Source organism: Populus trichocarpa, chromosome 5 (assembly GCF_000002775.5).
Source record: "Populus trichocarpa isolate Nisqually-1 chromosome 5, P.trichocarpa_v4.1, whole genome shotgun sequence".
NCBI classification, from domain to species: domain Eukaryota; kingdom Viridiplantae; phylum Streptophyta; class Magnoliopsida; order Malpighiales; family Salicaceae; genus Populus; species Populus trichocarpa.
In genome coordinates this window covers 18,915,951-18,938,124 of record NC_037289.2, presented here as the reverse complement: position 1 = coordinate 18,938,124, position 22,174 = coordinate 18,915,951, and the positions used below count along the sequence as shown (strand labels likewise).

Below are 22,174 nucleotides of genomic sequence, written 5' to 3'. Positions count from 1 at the left end.
CCCCCTATTTTCCACGTATAGTCACACTTGCTCATGTAGAATAATTAAGAACACGTAACCACTGGATCTTTCTAATGAAGCAGTGCCTGCACTTACAAATAACACGAACTCGATCAATAAATATGGGTGCCACCACATGAGGTGGCATGCATCTCCTTAAGAATCAAATCAAATAAAAACAACCCACCAACTGAAGCGTGAATTTAACTTATTTTTCAAGAGAAATTTAAGGGGTAATTTGATATTCAAATTATTTGGATATATAGGTCTCTGGTGATTGTGACTGGATATATAATTTTGTTAGCTGCGGAACGAACAAATAATTTAATATTGGATACTGGGATTAGGTAAATCACTCTCTGCATGTGAAGTGTAGATATTCTTGATAAGATGCTGCCTTATTAAAGAAAGACAGTCAGCCTTCAATGTTTCTGGCTCTCGTTTGAAGTTTTTATGGGAAAGTGTGTGCTGCCCCTGAGCACAGTGATGGAGAATCATGGGGGCCTACTGTCGGTTCCAAATCAAACCGGGCCATGCGAAAGATACAGGCATTAAAACCACAATAATGTTGTCTTCGGCTATGCTTTACGACCTGGGCTAAAGTTCTTGGAACTGGTTTCGATTGGCCTAGATATGGTTATGGGTTGTTGATTCACTCCAAAGGACACGAGCACGACTGCACGAAGAGTGAGTGTTGTAACGTGAATAATGGCAGGATGATATTATTCCTGTTCTACTGATCATTAATCCAGTTCCAGAGTTTTATAAAATGGTTATTAACCTTCATTTAACTTGCTACCTTAAGTTATAATAATAATAATAATAATAATATTTAACTTGCTACCTTAAGTTATAATAATAATAATAATAATAATAATAATAATATGTCCAACATATACATTCAGTCCTGTTGCTAATTAAGGTGTTTGATCGATTATGCTGCTCTTTAGTACTCGACGATGATTTTCTAAGTGCTAGTTAGTAGCAATCTGGGAGATAAATAAATACTTTTAACCCAGCGAATTAATTTGAAGTGCGAATTTAACTTGCCCAAGGTATATATTGTAGTGGGGGAAAATGACTCTAAAAAGCATTTTTTTATTTCTTTTTCTTCCCAGAATATAAAAAAAAACTTCACGATTAAAAGAAACTAATTGATTTTATAAAAACATTGAACTCATACCATTCACTGAAATAATGTAATAATAATTTTTCTTCCCTGTCCAAAATAATTAAGAATACCTTTTAAAGGTATTGAAATCTTTTCATATAATTCATTAGTTATTATCAATTAAATGAACTGAAAATAAATAAATCTTTTCAAATATTAATTGCATAATAAAACGATTAAAATATCTTTAAAAATAAAAAAATTAATATTGGCATAAAGGACATTTTTAAAATGATATTATTATTATTATTATTATTATTATTATAATGTCAAGATATAATTTAATATTTGATTAAATATAAAAAATAATAAATAATTACAAACCTCAATAAAATAACCAATATAACTTTCCAAGTTTTTTGCACATCATTTTATCTTATTTGTCAAAGAAACTAAAATCGTCTACATCGGGAGTTGCAAAGCTCAAAGCTTTTTTTTGTGTGGCTTGAATAATTTTAGTGATCACTTTTATTTGGTAGGCAATTTGCTGGAGATCTAAAGGACCTATAGTAGAGAGGCTGGTTACTTTAACATGCCTTGACTTTTCTAATTTTTTAGCCAAGAAAAAACTTAAAGTGATGTTTAAAAAGAGATGAAGTAGTTTTTATTCAATTTTACATAAATAACACCACTAATAAAATTAAAAAAAAATCAAATTAAATTTGAGCTTTTCTGCAATAGGCCTTGGATTTTTTTTTTTAAAAAAAATTGAATTGGACTTATGAATTATTAACTTCTACAAAACAAGTTTCTTATCAGGATGAAATCCTCTAATATATAAGTTATTAAACATGCAGGAGAAAAATAACATATAACAAAGAGAATGAGAGAACCTGGAGGAGCACATGTTGTGATTGTTGTATTTATGGTTTTGTATTGAAATCTATGTGTTTGTTACTTGATATTCTTAGATATTTATACACCTTTAAGGTCATATAAGATCGTTTTGTGGAGAGTGAAGTTCACAAATATATCATGTAGAGTAATTATAAAAACTACTTACTTGACCACAAGGGTAACTTATAAAAAACATTGTTCATATAAATATTATATTGTCAATTTATAAAACAAGATAAGTTACGTGCCTACACTAATACCTTGTGAAACAGAGAATACTAGTAGGTGGTTATAACAATGCTATGGAACATGCTTAAACATTGTTTGATGTGTCAATATTTTTTCGTTTTTCCCTTTCTTTTCCTTTATTCTTCCTTTCCTTGCATATTGTCTAGTTCGATTAAATTAAAGAATTATTGAAAAACAAGGGACTAAATTGAAGAAAAAAAAAAGAAATTAGGTCTAGCACATGGGACACCCGATCATTTTTTAGCTATGCATGTAGCTATTTCCCATATTTGACGGTTGTGTTTTTTGATATTATTGGATTTGTCTTAGTAAGATTGTTCTTTTGATCTAGCACATGTAAACGACAAAGTCATAGTAACGCTCTAGTAGCCTATCCTTCTTTTTTTCTTTTTCTTTCTTGTTTTCTATGTCTTCTTCTTGGTTTCTAAACTGGTCTCTTTTCTTTCTTTTTTTCTTCTCTTTGCTTGGAAAAATCTTATTATTATTATTATCTTTGTTAGTTGGCTGGGCCTCTAGTCTAGCTAGCTGATTGGATAGTAGCTATTGGGCCAAGCATAAATTTGGACGGTCTTTTTTGGTTACTGGGGCTTTTAGTTTGGCCTCTTTCTTTTGGGTTATGGGCCTTGTAGTTTGGCCCATCACATCACATGGTGATGTATTTATAACTCCCGTAGCTGAGATGCAAGTCCGGAAATGTATAAATTAGAGTTTTCAATGTTTATTTTCATGTTAGCATGGAAATCATTTATAAAATTCATATTTACGAAATTATAACATATTGTCTCAAAGGTGGGACTGTTCTTTTAGCCACGAATATTCATTAGGGCATTAATGGATATTAATCTAAACCTAATAATTTTTCAAAAAGTTAATAATAGATTAGATTCATGTGTTATTTTTTTATGATTTTGAATTATTTTGATGTGTTGATATTAAAAATAAAAAAATATTATTTAATATATTTTTAATTAAAAAATATTTTAAAAAATAACTGTAATATATCATATAATACGAGAAAGAACGTCTTATTATGAATTTGGGCCACCACGAAGCCTTAAATATTACGGGCAGAGTTTTATTAATCTCCACCAGAAGAAATATAGTTTTGGGCCAAAGTATAAGAATAAAACCCAAGACTTCATCAAGCAAATTCAAAAAATTGTCATCATCGATCCGTAACCAGAAACAGAAACAAAATGCCATTATCATATTATTCAGATTCGACATTTTGGAAACCAATGGAATTATCGCCAGCTCTGCCTCGTTGAACAGGGATATGCCGCAATCATGGCGGTGAGATTATTGACAGCATAGTGACATAAAGTATTTAAGAACATGTATAAAAAGTAAACGAATTCAAATGATCCTGCCTAACATCATGAGCAGAATTTAACCTAAAACAAAGTGTAATACAGTATTCATACCAGATGGAAGCAGTGGATTGACGAGCTTTAATGGTGAGTGGGAAAAACCATTGCTATTGTAAGCAAACGACACTTTGATTGTTGCAGTTGCTTCCATGAAATATTAGTAAGAAGGTGATGCACACAAGCAATACGGATGGAAAACGATATGAATTATATATAAAGCCAGGCAGGAGGAAAAATGCTTAGCTTGCTGAAAGAAGATAGAATCAAGAAATGATGCGGCTGAGAGTTGATTTCTTGGTATGGTTTTGTCTTATTATACGGGAAGTGGATATTTAACTTCTTCTATAAATATAGTTCTTTTAGGACTAGTAACTTAAGTCTATATTAATTACATAAATCACGTTAAATAAATTTTTCAATGGTAGATTTTTCTTTATATCAAAATTCATTATGTTCCCTGGGTTTTGGAAAAAAAAAGATTTTTTTTTTCTATGTTTGCTTTTCTACGTATCCCATCAAGTCAGACCGAACATTTAGACTGTTGCACACGAAATCCTAACACGGTTGCATATATATTACCATCATTACTAGAAAATTATCAAATATAAATGAAAAAATACCAACAGAAAAAATACCGTTAGTTATTTATGATGATATTTACCTACAAGAAATGACATCGTTGTTTTCTAGGTATTTACCGATAGAAATTTTCTGTCGGTGAATACCGAGAGAATTATAATTAAAAATAAATAAATGAAAAAAATAAAATTATGATGTGTCAATATTACAGATAGAATTACCAATAAAATATAACCGTTTCTAATATCCATTGGTGAATACATCGGTAATACTTAAGTTATAATATGTCAGACGACCTCCTTCTCCCCCACCCTCATTTCTTCTTCCTCCTCCTTTTTATATGCTGAAAATAACACCTTTTCCCCTCATTTTATCACAAATCAAGCTCTCATCATCATAATTAAATTTCTATAGAAAAAAAGTTATAAAATCATACACATGCATCCTAATTAAATTTCTATTGTCTTTAGTTTTTAATTTAAAATATTCATTTAATTCCATGCAGATACTTGTTCAACCTTAATAAAAAAGTTAAAAACAAGGCGTAATACGAGGTTTCAATATACGAGGCTTATATTGTTAAAGAGATCTCAATATTTATCTCGTACTATATCTTACTTGAGAACAATAATCAACCAAGTGCAAAGACACGATAACGGTGAGGAAGTGCCTTCGAGTGAGAATTTGTCAATATTTTTCCATCATGGACAACTTTTATCAAAAAAATACAATAAGGGGAAGATACTTGATAGAAATCGAATTCAGACATGCAATTAATTATGTCCTATTTAACTGCAATGAATTGAGATATTTTATTTGGTAAGTAAAATATTAACATGTTATTTTTAAACAATTTTTCTCTTATACTCTTAAAAATTAATAGATTGAATAATTTCTCGAAGGCAATATTATCAATTTTTACTATTTTAAAATTCACATATGACTGAATCTCAAATTTTCCAATTAGAAGATGATCAATTTGTTATGTGGTTCAGAACACATGTAAGCAATACTTAATAATTCCTAACTCTCATAATACTTAATTTCATAACACCTTTCTCTTTAGCTATTGATAGTTGTAATCCTATACCAGGTTTATCAGATAGGAGGGAATGCTAGGGATAATTGGAATTTACTATGTTTGGGTCTTGAAAGAAAGGTCAGGTGCTATAATAAGTATTTTGTTAATGAATATGTCTTTCATACCGAAGAGTATGAAAGGGATTGAAAGACCTATAATAGTGGAGTTTTTATTAAATGATCAACTTCTAATGAATTTGAAGTTCATTATTATGAGAAATTAGAAGAGGTGGTTGAATTGCAATATTATAATGAGTATAATAGAGTCTTTTTATTCAAATGTTATTGGTATGATATCACCGAAATTAAAGATTCCCACCATGGTTTGGTTGAAATTAATACAAAGGTAATAATTAATGCACCAATTACATCTAAAGACTGGCATCAACATGCCATTGTCTATTTATAACAAGAAATCTCAATAATAGTAGACATGTACAATTGATTTCTTGTATCCGCTAACCTTTCATTTTTTTTCTTTTATTCCTTGTTGCCAAGACTATTTAGGCTCTCTGGCTGGCTAACCAATGAATCTACACTTCCTAATCCCTTTACTACACGTCTTCATTACCTCATGAAATCCCCTACATGGTAATGGCACATAGACTCAACTTTTCTCATCACCTTACTTGAAATCCATGCTTTTTTAAAATCACAACACATGGCTTTATGGGAGTGTTAGGTATGGGTGTTATATCTAATGTGGACTGGATTACATTGGGGTGTTCATCTTTTTTGGATTGAGTAGTGCCAAAGAGATTGAAGAAATGTTATTGGTTATCTTTTTCTTCAATTAAAAATATACTCATTCATACTAAAATTTCAAAACCCATTAGAACTTAACTATTAAACCAATCTCGTTAGCTAAAAACCCTAGAATTTGCAAGAAAGAAATACACAAACTATTAGATTATGTTTCGTTAGTGTTCTAAGATAGAAAAAACACTACTAGAAAATTATCAAATACAAATAAAAATACTAACGAAAAAAATACTCTAGACACTCAATTGAAAATCTCACTATAGCCAAGGATGTATATTGTATATGTGATTATCTATCAAATTGTAATGAGTGAAAGTATGTAAAAGACAATGTAATACTTGTGACAAGTTGGTATAGGTGTGTTAGGGTTTGGATTTTCTATTTTTGGATCAGCTCATTATAGTCAAGAAAGAAATGTAATTAGCTCATGAGCCTTTACTTACGTAGCCTGCTCTTTAATGAAATTGTGTTGTAGAGTTTCAATTACTATTTTTTTTCCAGTCATAATATAGGATAGAAAAGTCAATGACCATAAAAAATAGGAAGTGTTTATATGTTTGTTTAGTACTTGAGATGAAATAACATGGCCGAGAAATCTATGATTTGGATGCAGAAAGTTTACTTTACAATAATTAGAGAGAAACATTATTTACAATTATTTATTTGTACAAAGTTTGATTATAATTTGAAGTTTTAAATGTGCTATTTTTATTCTGAGCTTGCATCCTTCTTTATTTTCTCTAGATGTTATCATACATGTCTTTTTTTTTTTCTGTCTAAATGGATAGCAATAACATGCAATAATTATTAAATATATTACGATGTTAAGATATTAATTGAATTTTTGGAATGATTTTTAAATTAAATAGTAGTCAAAATTAAAATCAATTAGATTGTAGCTTTATTTATTTATTCGTATTTGCAGGTCAATAAAATTTTGAGTAGTCTCCGTAGGGGAGGTGTTGCCATTTTTTTTAAATAGGATATAATGATAATGTTATTACCTTTTTATAATTATTTTGTTTAGATGATGAAAAAAGATCATTAGAGAGTAATACAGACATGAACGTTGCTGGTTCTTTTGACAACGCTTATGATTGACCATGAGTCGCTAAGTGTTGACCATGACCAAGCACCTTAGACACAAGCACCCTCTCTCGACGCAGACTCGTCTAGTGAGAGGGCGACTCACAAAGAAGGTATCTCTTTAAAGAAGGATGTATACACTGAGAAATATATTGCTCAATCAAAGCCTGGCCACAACATGTAAGTTTCTTCTCTTTTAATAATTAATTTCAATGAACGAAGGAAATTTCAGGTTTATAAATGTGAAGGCTGCTCGCATGATAACATCGACGATGAAATCGTCAATGGAAGTGTCTTTGTTTCAGTGGAGTCAGGTTTTTAAAAATCCTGAATAAAAGCCTATGATTGATGTTTGGTTCAGAAATTTTAAGGTTAGTATATACTTAAACAATTTTTATTATTTAATCCAGTTAGTTTTTTAAATTTTAATAAACTAATTATTTTATGAAATTGACGTGCAAGGAAAAATCTTACTCGGAGTAGGTTGTCAACTCTGTTTCTATGAGAGTGTAGGATAAGCATGCCATAAGGTAAGATTGAATTCAAAATGTGATATTTTTTTTAAAGTGTTCAAATTTTACTTCTCATAATCTTAACCAATTATGTTTTTTTACGAACTAGGTTGCGTGATTTTTGGTATAAGATGTAAAACAAATTAAAGAAATATTTAAAAAAGAGGTCTTTAGGTCCAGGAAGACGTGGTTGTGTGGAGAAATTTCAAATCTTCATCGTCTTAAAGGCTATACTGGATACTTATACCAAACTCATGATGTCTGAGCGTTTGGTGTTGCGGTCGCGATCCGATGCAGAGAACTGAAATAAGAAGATTCATTGCGTCTACGCATACTAGTGGACCCGTTCCATACATTTCACATGAAAAATATTGTATTATATGAAAATGTTTAACTAACAATAACTTTTTTGTTGGCTACGGTGCTTGGACGCGATCCAAGGTTAATGGAGTTTTTTTTGTTGAAACTCACATGCGAAATGAAGACCGTCAGAAATGGATGGAACAACTCATGAATAGCCAAGTTTAGAAGTTTGTGGTAAGTTGGATTTTAACAATTTTCTTCTTAAATTATATTTTTTTAAATTTGACAACTTGTTTTTATTTTCTTGGAAAACATATAACACTCAATTGTAGGAGAGATATGAGGACAATCCTGCAACCCATCCGGAAATCGATTCAGATTTGTGGTTGAAGGCTGAATTATTAGATGGACCCGATAGAAATCATGTTTACAATATCTCTAACACTACAACTGAGGATATGCAAATGGGCCGTAGTGTATCGATCATTGGTTCCTTGCAATCGGGTTCGAGCTAACAATCTTTAGTTGTCTAGGTGATTGTACGATAATAAGTTAAAGCTCAGACGATCTGACTTAGTGCTGAGATGACCTAACTTAGATCTGAGATGGCCGGCCTAAGGGATAAAGTGAATATCCTTAAGCAGTTGTTGGCAACCCTTATTGGTACAAGTGGTCAACCTCGTCGCTCTCCTGTTTCGATGAAGATCTGCCTTCTTCCCCTCCTCTAGCTTTTATCCACTAGATAAATTGTATTGAATAATATTTTTTAAATTAATAATAAAATTTGGTTATTTTATTTTATTTTAATTCTTTTTTAAAATATTAAATACAATACTGACGGAGTTATCGTGGAGTAAATCCATCAAAAAGTTCCAGAGAGTTGAAAAAAAATTACAAGACCTGTCACTATTAGATGTAATTCTCCGATGATTTAATTTCGTCGGTAATATGCATATGATCACTGATGGAATTACCAACGGTTTATTCCGCGGTAACATGCCGTAATTACCGATGGATTTACTGACGGAATGGATACCAGTAAATTCTTTTTGTTTGGCGTGCTATTTTTGTTTATAAATCTATCAATGATTATATTACTGACAGAATGACCAACAAAACAAAAATCACTGACAATATATTTTTCAACAACATGTTTATGTCTAATATTATGTCACTAATTTTATTTTTGATTAAATCACTGACAAAATATTCCGTAGGTGTTATGAAATATTCTGGTAGTGCATTGTATTGAATATTAGTAACATCATTTTCATTGACAAGATTGATATACATAATCAAGCTATTATGAAGGAATTATTTAATCCAATTCAAAGTCATTCACACCTTTGATTTCCAATGGAACTGGTTGAAAATTCTGTGGACAGATGGATGCTTGCTGACCACGGGGATGAGTTTGCCGGCTTGAACATGTTATTATAATTACTATACAAAATTATTATATATTTATCAAAGCTTCCTAAAGATAATTATTTACATTTTTTTTTGTATGATGAGATTGATTAAAAAACATGATGAAAGACATGGAGCATAAACCAAATCTATGTACAGACACCCTAGACCATTTCTCTTCTACCCTAATGGATGCCTTGTTTTTAGAGACATCATTAATCAGCGCCATGTGAGAGGATGAGAAAGAGTTCTTCAAGAGGAAGGAACCGAATCAACTATTCACCACCATACATGAATATTACACAAAGTTTTTCACCCTTTTCAAGGCATTTCCTCCCCACTCTCCATGAGCCTTGTCTCGGGGGAATGCATTTGAGTGCTCCTTTATGCGACCTCAGATAAAAATAATTATCAGGATAATATCAAATTATTGTAATGAATAATATTTTAACCAAAAATAAATATTCATTAAGTAATTGCATTCATTCAACCCATATCTTAAACTGCTGATCGTTCTCTAAGTTACAAGATTATTGGTCATATATATAAATTCTGGAAAAAAAAAATGTCCCTATAGTTTACAGTTACGTTTCAGCAACAATCTTTTGAGCTTGAATTTTATGAAATGCAAACAATATATGATGAAGACGAGAGATGGCAAAAGGGCTGCGTTTAGTATGCCTAATTAATTTCTCGCTGGTTCGAGTTCTCACAGATTTAAATAAATATAAGGTGCTCAGGTTAGCAAACTGACAGCTCTGTAGTCCTGCTGGGCACAGACTTCTACTACGTACAACAATTTTCTACTTAAAGTTTATATTAATAGCAAGTCGAGTTGACCTTAAGCCACTGAACCCATGTTCTGTTCATCAAAATTAGCTGGATTAGATAGCCAGTTTGACTCTTGATCCTCCATGGGTATGATGAAGACACGATACCTAGCTAGCTAACAGTACTCTCTGCCTGGCTCCTCAGAGATATTCTATATATGTAATTAAACAATCTTTTTCATTGCTTATTAATTTATTCTTTATATATTCTCACCGAGGTGCAGGTCAGGAAGTCCAAACGAACTTGGGATGTTGAGGGAGTGCTGGCAAGCATTCCACAGTCACCACTGATGTCCATTTTGTGACCATGCACGATCTCTACTGCGATAAAACATTTGCTTTCAAACTACGGCTACCTAGCTACTGATACTAACACTAACACATCAGCTTTTTTTCTGTTTTCTATTTGCAGGGTTTGAATGAGAGGGTGGCACAGATATATCATATGGTGATGATGTCTTCTCGACCACAAATATAAAAGACAGAAATGATATGATCCAGCTTTGAGGATATGGCACTGTCATATGCATACTACGTGGCTAAAAGAAGAATCACTGATTCATGTTATGATTGATTGTATCTGGAAACATGCCAGTTATGCAAATCCGACCATATTTTTTCTTACAATTTTTACGACTTACAACTACAAGGTACATCAATGGATTAGGTAGTCTTCCAACATTAGCTCTTCAAGAACAGCAATGATTTAGATGGCTTTCTAACTTTTAATGAGTTCTACAAGAACAGCAATGAAATAGATAGATTCCTAACATTATCTCTACAAGTACAGCAATGATCGATGTTGATACGGTTAATTTTCCGACATTACTTATTGATCGAGCGGTCCATATATAATCTGTCCGATCCTATATATATATGTATCCTAACATTCAGACAAATATAAGAACCAGATCAGAAAGAACAACTACGATCAGTAAAATAAGGTGAGGACTCATCCACCCAAGCTCCAACAGTACTAGAGACATCCCAAAACTACTAGAGACATCCCAAAACTACTAAGTAAAACAATCAAAAAACCATTTTAGCTAGCTAGCTCGCATGCATGCATTATAACCAACGAAATATTAGTATGTATTATCAAAATATAACGCATATGATGGACAACTAGTATGAGGTTGACAATATATTAGATTAATACTATATCATTGGCCCGCATTACGTTATGAGTCGAATCATATTTTTTTTTAATATACAAAAAAAATAAATTCAAGCATTGTTAATATTTTTTTAGTAAAAAAATTAAATCATGTGGAGGTTAACTCGATGTGATCTGATCGACTTAACGAGTTCAAAAACAATTCAGATAACTGGTGAAACATAGAGAAAAGAACAAAGATCAAAGATAAAAAATAAAAGGACTGAATCTGAAACACCAACAAGAACCGAAGTTGATTTTCTAGGTAGGAGAGATAAATGGAGGGGGGAAGGAAGGGCCACCGACGACAAACCAACCATCTTTAGATACCACGTGCTACCAATAAAGGAAGAGAACATGAAGGATAACCAAATAAATGGCAGAAGCTCATTACTATCACCGGAAGACGCTGCACACGCTGCCTAAAATGTGTCACATCTCCCATGCACTAGTGCTTGCTAGACACGCGTCAACAACTTTTTTTATTTAAAAATTATTAATTAAATTGTAAATTATATTAGTATCTTCAACCAAACCAACAGTTACAAAAAAAAAAAAACCAAGATAAAAAGACATCAATACCCCTATTTCAATGGCTTTTTTTTTGTCCCTAAGGCCATAACCGTAATCATACCATATTATAAAAAAGAAAAAGACAATACTCTTTCCCTATAATGTTATTTTTTTTCCCCTATTGTAGGGATATTTTGGTTCTTTTACTATTATAAATATATTGAATAAACAAGAATGCCTTCTCCGAATAAATTTATAATGACTAATAGACTTTATGATAAGACAAAAATATCCCTGGTTAAAAAACAAGCAGTTTTTCTTGTAAATGATAAAAAGATTATTGCATTACAGTGGTGAATAAAAAAAATATAAAAGGAGCTACAATGTTTTTACCTTCTGATTTAGTTGTTTTTTTTTTTTTAACTTTGCCTTTGGCTACCTTTGCTACTAATTATGGAAAGAAATGATAGGATGTGATTGTTTATGGTTTTTTGAAGTAAAAAAGAAATCTGACAGTTAGAACTTAGAATATAGAAAAGAGAGGTATGTATACGCATCACCTCACCTGAAAGAAACTACGAAAGAGCAACAGAATGCTTCTGTTTTGGATTGCCGGTGGCATTACGTGGCTATTAAAGCGTTGACCTTAAGCAAAAATGTCGCCGTCCCACGTACCTCACCCCAAAGGCTTCTTAATTATTTTAAGAAAAAAAAAACAAATTAAAGTAATTAAGAAGAGAGTTGACAATCTATATGGCGGGAAATCTTACTATAAATAACCCCCCATGCAACCCTTCCATTTGCAATCACAATAAAAGCAATCTCTCCCTCTCCTCCTCTGACCTTGTGTTCGGCTCATTGCTTCCTTTACTTCCATGGCAATTCCAGTGATTGATTTCTCTAAGGTCAATGGCACAGGCGAAGAGAGGGCCAAGACAATGGCTCAGATTGCCAATGGATGCGAGGAGTGGGGTTTCTTCCAGGTAATTTTATTTTTTATGTAGTTTCAGGGCAATGTTTCTTTGTTGGATGATCATAACACATAAAATTGGGTCTTAGAAAAGAATGGTGGATAATTTTGGATTTCCTTGGCCATTCAAGCCATTACCCTTAAAAAAGAATTTCCTGGTGTGGCATTACCTGCCAAGAGCGTATAGTGTAAGATGATTTCTCTAAATTAATGTGCATTGTTTATGACTTGTTACAGCTGATGAACCATGGAATCCCAGAGGAGCTCCTAGAGAGGGTGAAGAAGGTTAGCTCAGAATACTTTAAGCTGGAAAGAGAGGAAACCTTCAAGAACTCAACAGTAGCAAAGACTTTGAATGACTTAGCTGGGAAGAAGAGCGGTGAGAAATTGGAGAGTGTGGACTGGGAAGATGTTATCACTCTCCTAGATAACAACGAGTGGCCATCTAAAACCCCCGGATTCAAGTAAGTATAAGCACTTCCAATTTCCATGCATGATTTCTTTCTCTCCTCTGAAACTCGTATAAACAAAAGGTGACTCGATAAAAGAACAGACTCGGCACAGACAAATATAACTCAACTTTCATCATCCCTGAAAATTATCAATGGTATAACTAATCAAAGAAAAACAGGCGCAATATATAACTTTCTGGCAATAATGACAGGGAAACCATGACTGAATACCGTGCTGAGCTGAAGAAATTGGCCGAGAAGGTCATGGAAGTGATGGATGAGAACTTGGACTTACCAAAAGGATACATCAAGAAGGCATTCAATGATGGAGAAGGAGACGGTGCCTTCTTTGGTACCAAGGTTAGCCACTACCCACCATGTCCTCATCCTGAGCTAGTCAATGGCCTCCGAGCCCACACCGATGCTGGGGGTGTCATCTTACTCTTCCAAGATGATGAGGTAGGCGGCCTTCAAATTCTCAAAGATGGGCAATGGATTGATGTCCAGCCAATGAAGAACACTATTGTCATCAATACCGGTGATCAGATTGAGGTCCTTAGCAATGGCCGATATAAGAGTACGTGGCACCGTGTTTTGGCCTCCCCGGACGGGAACAGAAGGTCGATTGCTTCTTTCTATAATCCATCGCTTAAGGCCACTGTAGCTCCTGCACCAGCATTGGTGGAGAAAGATAGCGAAAAGATCAATCAAACTTACCCCAAGTTTTTGTTTGGTGATTACATGTCTGTTTATGCTGAGCAGAAGTTCCTTCCGAAAGAGCCCAGGTTCCAAGCTGCAACGGCCATGTAAAAGGGTGCAGCTTCACATTAAGAAGATGAAACCTTTTCTTTTTCTAGTATATGGTTTTAGTGACAGGTAATTTGCCTCATGGCAGAAGGCTTCTTTCTCTTAACCATACATATGAAGAGAAACGAAAGCTTGTTATATCCGTGTGTTTTCTTTAGATTGTTCATGTCCTTTCCTTGTTATGCAATTATGAGGTGTTTACACTACATTTGCTAAAGTTTGCTTTGTACAATTAATAGTATCCTATATAAACAGTACTGTGAAATAAGCTCTATATCTTCAAGAAAATAATTGAGGGAAGCGGGGAGAAGGAGAGTCCAGCAACTTAAATGATAAGAGACTGCAGAAACAAAGCGCTGGTTTGTTTAATGGTTGTTATATAAAAAAGAAAAGGAGAGAGCGCCCAGTGCTGTAAACATTTTAATGGTCACATCTGATCCTTTCATCCACTTGTATGTGTGCACAAAGCAGAAATTTGATGAACATGAGTTTTATGGAGTGACCACGAATTGAATATCTGAGGGTTGTTCTGCCCAAAATTAAAGCACAAGGGTTAGAATGGCCAGCATCTAAGCCTTAAGGGACCATATAAGTAATTAACCCTGTGTTTGATACATTGATCAAGATCATTAATGGTGCTTTAAAGATTTTTCTAATGTTCATAATCTCACAAATAGAGAGGCGCGGCGTCCAGATTCATGGAGTACCTAGATAATACACAGGCTTTCGATACCACGCCAGTATAATATCCACTCTGCCCTTGCGCTTTTTGAAGTTATTTTATATTTTGTACTCCTTCCTCTATCCTAGGAATTCCAACGTATTACTAAACAAGTAACACATCATATATAAATAAAGTTTTATCAACAGAGTATGAGCAACCAGGCATCGAGATTGTAGGTCCAGCCAAAGCTGAAAGGTTATGTTTCTATTGCCAATAGTCATTCATAGTATATACTTGCATTATCATTATCGACAAGAAGAAGAAGAAGAAAATGGCAAGCCCTATCCTCATGTGGGAGCCAATGTTGGTAATGACTAATGAATAGTATTTACTCACTGTATGTTCAATTTTCTTTAGTAATCCTAATTTACAATCTGTATAGAAATTTACACAAACCTCGATCCTGGGTTGAAAATGGAGCAGGTTTCTCTTCAGTTTCTGAGCTTCAAAGGGCCTTCTGATCTAGTCTCTCATTCCAGTTTAGACAGCGGATCAAGCTGTGAAACCAATCGCCTGTTTGATCAGATTTGTTGACTGTTGGAAGCGGGTGCTGGCTCATAGATATCCGGACCGAATCCCCTCTTGAGAGTTGCTGCCTCCTCTTCCCATCAAAAGAGACCCATGCATTACTTCGAGCATCCTCTGGAATCTGTTTGATCAGCAATTATAAATCCTCAAGCTGAAGAATATAACAGAAAGAAATATGATTGCAGAATCTGAGAGCCTTTAGTTTACCTTCAATTCAAGTCTTGCAGAATCTGGAAGGATGACTGGCCTAAATGACAGAGAATGCGGGCAGATAGGGGTAAACAGCATGCAAGGAACATTTGGATGCACCTGATCCAGTATACATATCAATACACAGATGATTACGTTAATTGGAATTGGCCAGAAATAGCAATAACCACAGGGAATATATTAAGACCATGTTTGCATCAGAGGTTTTGAGAGGAAAGGGAAATGAGCCCTCGATCTTGTTTGTCAATCCTTTTGCAAGGGAAAAAGGGATTGATAGAGATGGTTTTCCATTAACATAGCTTTATAGATAAAGAAATGGGTGGAAGAAGAAGAATAGAAAGCACAAAATCCAACTACAAGGAACAAACTTAAGTCAGATTTCTCAAAATATATTCACTCTAGCAATTCACGCATCCTAATGAAACAAGGCTCCCCAAAAACATTTAAGATTTAGGCATGAAAACTCAAAATAATGTAAGAATTCACATCTAAGAGTTGATAACTATCTGGATGCTAAACATCACAAATTGCAAGTGACACTCAAAAGGACAGTTTACCATGGAACCTCCTGCGGCTGTGGAATAAGCAGTGCTTCCTGTAGGTGTGGCCACTATGACTCCATCACCTTGCACCTAGAAGAAAAGGTATTCATAAAAATAAGCACGGAAATATCATTGAAGATGTGAAAATTTCTTGTATGCTATGTATATGCTTAAACATGCAGAATGAGCATCAATTTTCATTGCTGTAAAAAAACTAAAATACAACTTAAATTTGTTCTAAGCAGAGGAGCCAACACAAGTCTTGCTCCTTGTGAAATAATTGAGGGCAGAATACAAGAACGTGAATTTGTGTCATCTGAGACATGACATTGCCAAACTCACCTTGGTTATAAAACGTATTCATAAAAATAAGTACGGAAATATCATTGAAGATGTAAAAATCTCTTTTATGCTACGTATATGTGTAACCATGCAGAATGTGGAGTAAATGTGCATTGCTGTTAAAACACCAAAATAAAACTTAAATTTGTTCTAAGCTGCGGAGCCAATATAAGTCTTGCCCCTTGTGAAATAATTGAGGGCAGTATGCAAGAATGTGAATTTGTGTCTTCTGAGACATGATATTGCCAAACTCACTTTGGTTATAAGTCGGTCATGTTCATAGCATTCAATCTTAGAAAGATATGGATTAGAACCCCGATCAACCACCACCTCATTTAAGACATCAAAAACTTTCCCAGGCACTGCTTTACCATTGCGAAAGATTTCGCACCGGAGGCGCATTCTAAGAGTTATATAAACACCGTCCAAGGTCTTATTCCCATGAATAACCTGTCTCAAGTCCTGCCTGTAGTCTTCAAACTAAAAGAAAGAACAAAAGGCAGCAGTCAAGTATGAGAGCATAAAAACACCATTAACAAAACATGAGGAATCAAACTTACATAATGAGAAGTCAGAAATCCAAGAGATCCAAGGTTGAAGGACACAACAGGTGGAACCGCCCCTCGAAATAAATTTGATGCATGAAGTATAACCCCATCTCCCCCCAAGCATGCCACAAAATCAACCCTCTCATGAAGATCACTGAATCAAGAGATGCACATACTACCAGTGAGGCATTTGGAATATAAAATTATACATCAATGTCTTTGCTTGTTTGGATCCCAATTCCCAACTTCCAGTACCTGGTATCTTGACTATAAAAGGTCTGAACAAATCCAAACCCTGGAATTCTAGCAAATATGTCATGAACATCAGGTTCAACAAGAACATTCATTTTCTCTTGGTGATACAAGAAGGAGGCAACCTGCCAATAGATAGAAAAATAAGTTAGGATTACTACACATGAATAAAATGATTTCAGTGGTACTCATTACTACGAAGTTCTGAAAGCATTGTCCTGAGGTAATCCCTGCTTCCATTTTCCATTATCATTACTCAGCACCTGTATGGCCCTGTAGGACCCGCAACCTGTTTCCCCTATGGGTACCCTCTACATTCATGTTCAACCAACCATAAGACACAATGGATATCAATTTCCGTCAACATTTCCCAAGCACTGAGTGATGAACTCAATGGACAAAGTTTGTCTTAAGGAAATTGCAAGACAAAGTAATCAAAGGTGAGGGCGACAAAGTGTTATTCCAAGTAAAAAGGCTTCATTTGTGTTCTTATGTTCTCGTAATTCTGGGGAATGTAATATTTAAGGCTTTGTTTGAAAGAAATTTGACTCTAGACTTCACACTTCGAATTGAGTGAATGAGAACGCAACTGCATATGTTGATTTTCTCTATGCTGCAATGGAAAATTTTCAAATTGAGAATGAGAATTGAGAAAAACCCAATTTGAACTTTTTTGGATAAAAATTCAAGTAAAACCTTGATCTATTTTTGATGACTCTGCAGATGCTTTGATCCTTGGAAATTTGGAACAATGCCTACACAATTATGGTTTCATAATTCACTTATATCAAGAAGCCAATTTTCCAGGAATTTGGCATCAATTGAGGATATTTTTACATTGTACCTCTTTTGCTTCTTCCATGAGTTCTTTCCCCAGCTTCTTCAGCAACAATACTGTCTTTGGCGTAGTTTTCCACATAAGCATCTGTTGCTGGGTGCTAGGATGAGTGAAGGCCAAGGAAGATTCTGTTACCTGCTCTCTGGCACAAGAGAATCCATCTGTCCGCACTAGAAACATCTCTGCTTTCCTTCTTGACTGCACCCTCACAACACCAGTTGCAGAAGCACACATGTTTCCTTCAATCGTGCACATGTCATCATCACTGGAGGCTGAGGAAACAACACCATTGCCTGAACCAGCAGAAGTATTACTACTGCCATTCAGATGCTTGGCACTGTCAGCAGGTGAGCTCTGAGGCTTTGGAGATGCATTTTTACCTCTTACTAATCCATAGGATCTTTTTGCCTCCACGAACCCTAACTCGGGATCAATACCATCAACTTTTGGGACTGTCGCAACACCTGTTGTTCTAGAAACAAGCAACTTTTCAAACCCTTTCAACTGATACTTAGAGTATGTTGGAGGTGTGATTTTTTTAGTTCGGAAAAATCTGGACATCTCTGCTTTGGAAAAGAAATCGTAAGGAGGGACCTGAGCCTTCAGAGGGTCAGCTTCCATGGAGATGTTTGCTGAGAATCCTACCCCATTATCTACCATTTCTAATGGAATAGAACCCTGAACAGAAGCATGGTCATTGTATGCCCTGTTAATGCTCTGACCATTTTCATCCTTTGGAGAGACAACTTCACTAGACGCTCCATTTGAACCATGATCTTTATCCAAAGCCTCTGGCAGAGATCCATTTTCCTGTCCTGAGAGGGACCCCCCTCTAATGATGATGGAAGGTCCCCGCCTACTTCCCACATCTCTCTGAGTGGTAATCTGAGATGCACTGCGAGTCATATACTGCCTCCATCTGGAGACCATAGCAGAAGTTCTCCATACTCCTTCCTTGCTGTGGAGATAGATGGGCTTTTTGCTGAAATCTGAAACCAAAGAAGCAAACTTTTCAACCTGCTCCATTGAAGGTGCTGTCCTAACTTCAACAGGAATTTTAATCAATTCAACCTTCCCAGCTGCAATAGCATCAGCTACCTCTGCTTCATACAAGTTATCCTTAATAATTTCCGCCCTAAGATCTACAATGGTCTTGAATCCTCTCTCCAGTAACCACTTTAGACCTTCCTCTGTTACCTGCCCACCCCTCCAAAATGCAGCCTCAGAATTTTTCGACATTAGATCTTCTTTAGAAGTGGATAAATAAACTGCATTCCAATTTGCAAACAGCATATGACAAGGACAATCATCAAGCCGGGGAAAACCAGAATCATAACATACATTCTTCAACCTCTGCAGTTTCCTCCATACATCCAGGCTTCGATCATAGTCAGGTGTCAAATAGTTTTCAAGAGCAACATGCAAACTCTCACAGCACCTTTTCATCTCACTCCTGAAAATGGCTAGAGGTGGAAGTTTATCCTCCATTGCACTTACTTCTGCACCCCGAAAGGAACTCATGATGGAAGATCTTCCAGAAAGAACATCTTCTCTTCCTTTATTCAAAAGCGAAAGGATGCAGCCAAGCACAGATACTATTTTATCTTCCAACAATGGCTTTTCCTCTGGCGTAAAATCATAAGAAATTTTACACTCTCCAGTCAATGGATTGCACAATGTATCCATCAATGCAGCATGAAGCTGTTCAGCTGCTCTAAATATTCTACAATAAGCCTCGATTTCAGCGATGTCCCCGGGAACTGGACCAATCCAGGGCAGCTGTGATGGATCATGAGACTGACCGATCTTCTAATCAAATATATATCCATGTCAGTCTATCATATGGATGTCTTTCCTAAATCATTAAGTGCCAGTTTGGGAATCACTAGCTTTTGGCTTTTGTTTACATTCCATGGCTTTTTATTCAAAGGCAAAATTCCAAAGTGTTTGGTAATACATAAAAGCTAATATCACAACCCCTTCCACACATGACTTTACAGTCATTTTCAGAAGCTACAATTTGTAGCTTTTGAGAAGCCACAGCCACAACTAAAAGTCACGGCATTCCCAAACAGACCCTAAATCACCATCTTTTATATCAACCATACATATTAGATAGAAAATAAGTAAGAACCAAAACACACAAAGTGGAAATAATACAACATACATAGAAAATGAGAAAAATTATTCTTGTTGATGCAGATAAATTGATAAAAAGGGAAATAGCAACATCAGGTAGGATGTGAAAGTAACATGTAAGTGGATAACCATGAGCACTAAGAAAACAAGATTGTGAGAGTAAGAACAGCTGAAAAAGGAAGCAGAATGTTAGTGGCCACTTCCTTTATTCAATCCCACAATTAAGTTTTCAAACTCAGTTTCTCTAATTTGACAGCTTCTGATGATGGGCCTTGCCCTAGCTCAAAGGATACACCTCTTCTGATGAAAAAATGGAAATGTTACCTTGTCAATTTACATCAATGTCATTTTGATGTGTGCTTTCAACCCAAAAAGATCCGTATAAACCCATTATCATTATCCAAGCATTATTTCGCCTTATTAGGTTATCTTTTAAGTTCAAGTGTACGCTAAACCTTTCAGTGGTACGGAGTCAAATGCTAGAAAACGTATTTATTATGAATAAACTCGATACAATAGTTTCCATAGTTTTATGGGGATGTAACGAGTTCACCAAAACGTCTAATTTTGACTAATCATACAGGTTTGCTATTTCATGTCTATAACTATATTTAAAGCCCAGATTGGTTGTTGGAAAGAAGGAAAAACAGATAATTATGCCCAGAAGCTCTTCTTTAGTTTTTTCCTAGCAAATCTCTCTCTCTTTCAAAGACAAAATAACTTAACAACATTGTTGTTTCAATCACAATTATCTACTTAAGAGTACAATTAACTAGTTACAGAACCAAGCTCATTGAAATTTTGAATTCAACAAGCATAGTTCTCACTACTCAGCGGGTTTTAAATTAATTCCAATTGAGAAATTACATGAAGTGCCAATCAAAAATTGAAGTTCGGTCATAATACTCGGTAAAAAAACCCATTAGCTGATCCAAGAGTTTCAATACGGGCAACATCAAATATTCACGAGTAAAAGTTTCCAAGTCACAGAAATCATGCCACTCTTGCCCACATGAAAAAAAAAGGTACCCGTTACTCTCTGATGCATTTAATCGAAAAAGATATAAAAAAAATACGAAGAGATCAGAAAGAAATCATAAAGTGAGAAGGAGAATGACCTTAGAGTCCAAACCCAAGTTCACAGAGAAAGACTTGGATAACTCCGCACTGACGACAAACTTAAGCTTCCTCTTTAACCTCTCCTTTCTTTGCAAACCAAACCCACAACCCACCAGTTTACTGTCTCTGTTATGAAGCTTGAACGAGCATGGACATGACGTCAATATTCCGGTGACCGGAGATAACCTATTCATGATGATAGACACGTGGAAGAGACATAGCACCATGTGTGAATGAATTTTAGTTTTGGTGTTTGCTGTTTGGTTTATTTTTTAATTTTTTAGGATAATAAAATACTGTTTAAGAATTGAGAAAAGCAAAAATTGGTGTCGATGTTGTGCAAATAAATTGGCGGATACATAAAAGATATCGTTTGTAAATGTGATTGGAGCCGTGTTTTTAAAAATATTAATTTTTTTAATTAAAAATTAATATTTTTTATATATTTTAAATTGTTTTTATATACTGATTTTAAAAATAATTTTTTAAAAATAAAAAAATATTATTTTAATATATTTTAACATAAAAAAAACATTTTAAAAAATCCTAAATAAGTTGAATGAAAGCAACTGGTCAGCGGGTTTGCTTCCAAGATTACTAAAATTCAAGGGTATATAAAATTAATCAGGATATATATAAATAGGTCTGGATAATTATATTAATAAAACAAAATAACAGATAGATTCTTAAAAATTATTTGAATTTTGGAGGTGATATTATTGGTAGCCCTTACCTTTTCTAGCTTGTGGTGGTGGAATTTTTTTTCTTTTTTAAATAAAGCTTTTGTCGTGTTGCTCAAAAGTTTTTTATAATGCTAATTTTGATATTAAATTAATTTTTAAGAA

At 34.4% G+C, this 22,174-nt stretch overlaps 2 protein-coding genes across 4 annotated transcripts; one reads left to right on the top strand and one right to left on the bottom strand.

Moving 5' to 3' along the window:
- Nucleotides 1–12,639: 12,639 nt before the first annotated feature.
- On the top strand, nucleotides 12,640–14,355 carry LOC7469176 (1-aminocyclopropane-1-carboxylate oxidase 5). Its single transcript, XM_002307425.3, has 3 exons — nucleotides 12,640–12,841; nucleotides 13,066–13,292; nucleotides 13,493–14,355. Exons 1-3 carry the CDS (start codon nucleotides 12,734–12,736, stop codon nucleotides 14,088–14,090), a joined length of 933 nt encoding a protein of 310 aa, XP_002307461.1. The 5' UTR covers nucleotides 12,640–12,733; the 3' UTR covers nucleotides 14,091–14,355.
- Nucleotides 14,356–14,981: 626 nt separating this feature from the next.
- Nucleotides 14,982–21,692, bottom strand: LOC7469175 (NAD kinase 2, chloroplastic). 3 transcript variants are annotated; one of them, XM_024601106.2, is made up of 8 exons: nucleotides 21,329–21,692; nucleotides 18,078–19,880; nucleotides 17,237–17,358; nucleotides 16,994–17,135; nucleotides 16,689–16,913; nucleotides 16,107–16,181; nucleotides 15,547–15,648; nucleotides 14,982–15,460 (listed from the first exon to the last, which is right to left on the bottom strand). In XM_024601106.2, the coding sequence occupies exons 1-8, from the start codon at nucleotides 21,554–21,556 to the stop codon at nucleotides 15,257–15,259; spliced, it is 2,901 nt and encodes a 966-aa protein (XP_024456874.2). In that variant the 5' UTR covers nucleotides 21,557–21,692; the 3' UTR covers nucleotides 14,982–15,256. The 3 variants fall into 3 exon arrangements, with proteins under 3 accessions (XP_024456874.2, XP_024456875.2, XP_024456876.2); XM_024601107.2 differs by having other exon boundaries at nucleotides 18,078–19,877; XM_024601108.2 differs by having other exon boundaries at nucleotides 18,078–21,213; nucleotides 21,329–21,473.
- Nucleotides 21,693–22,174: the final 482 nt, after the last annotated feature.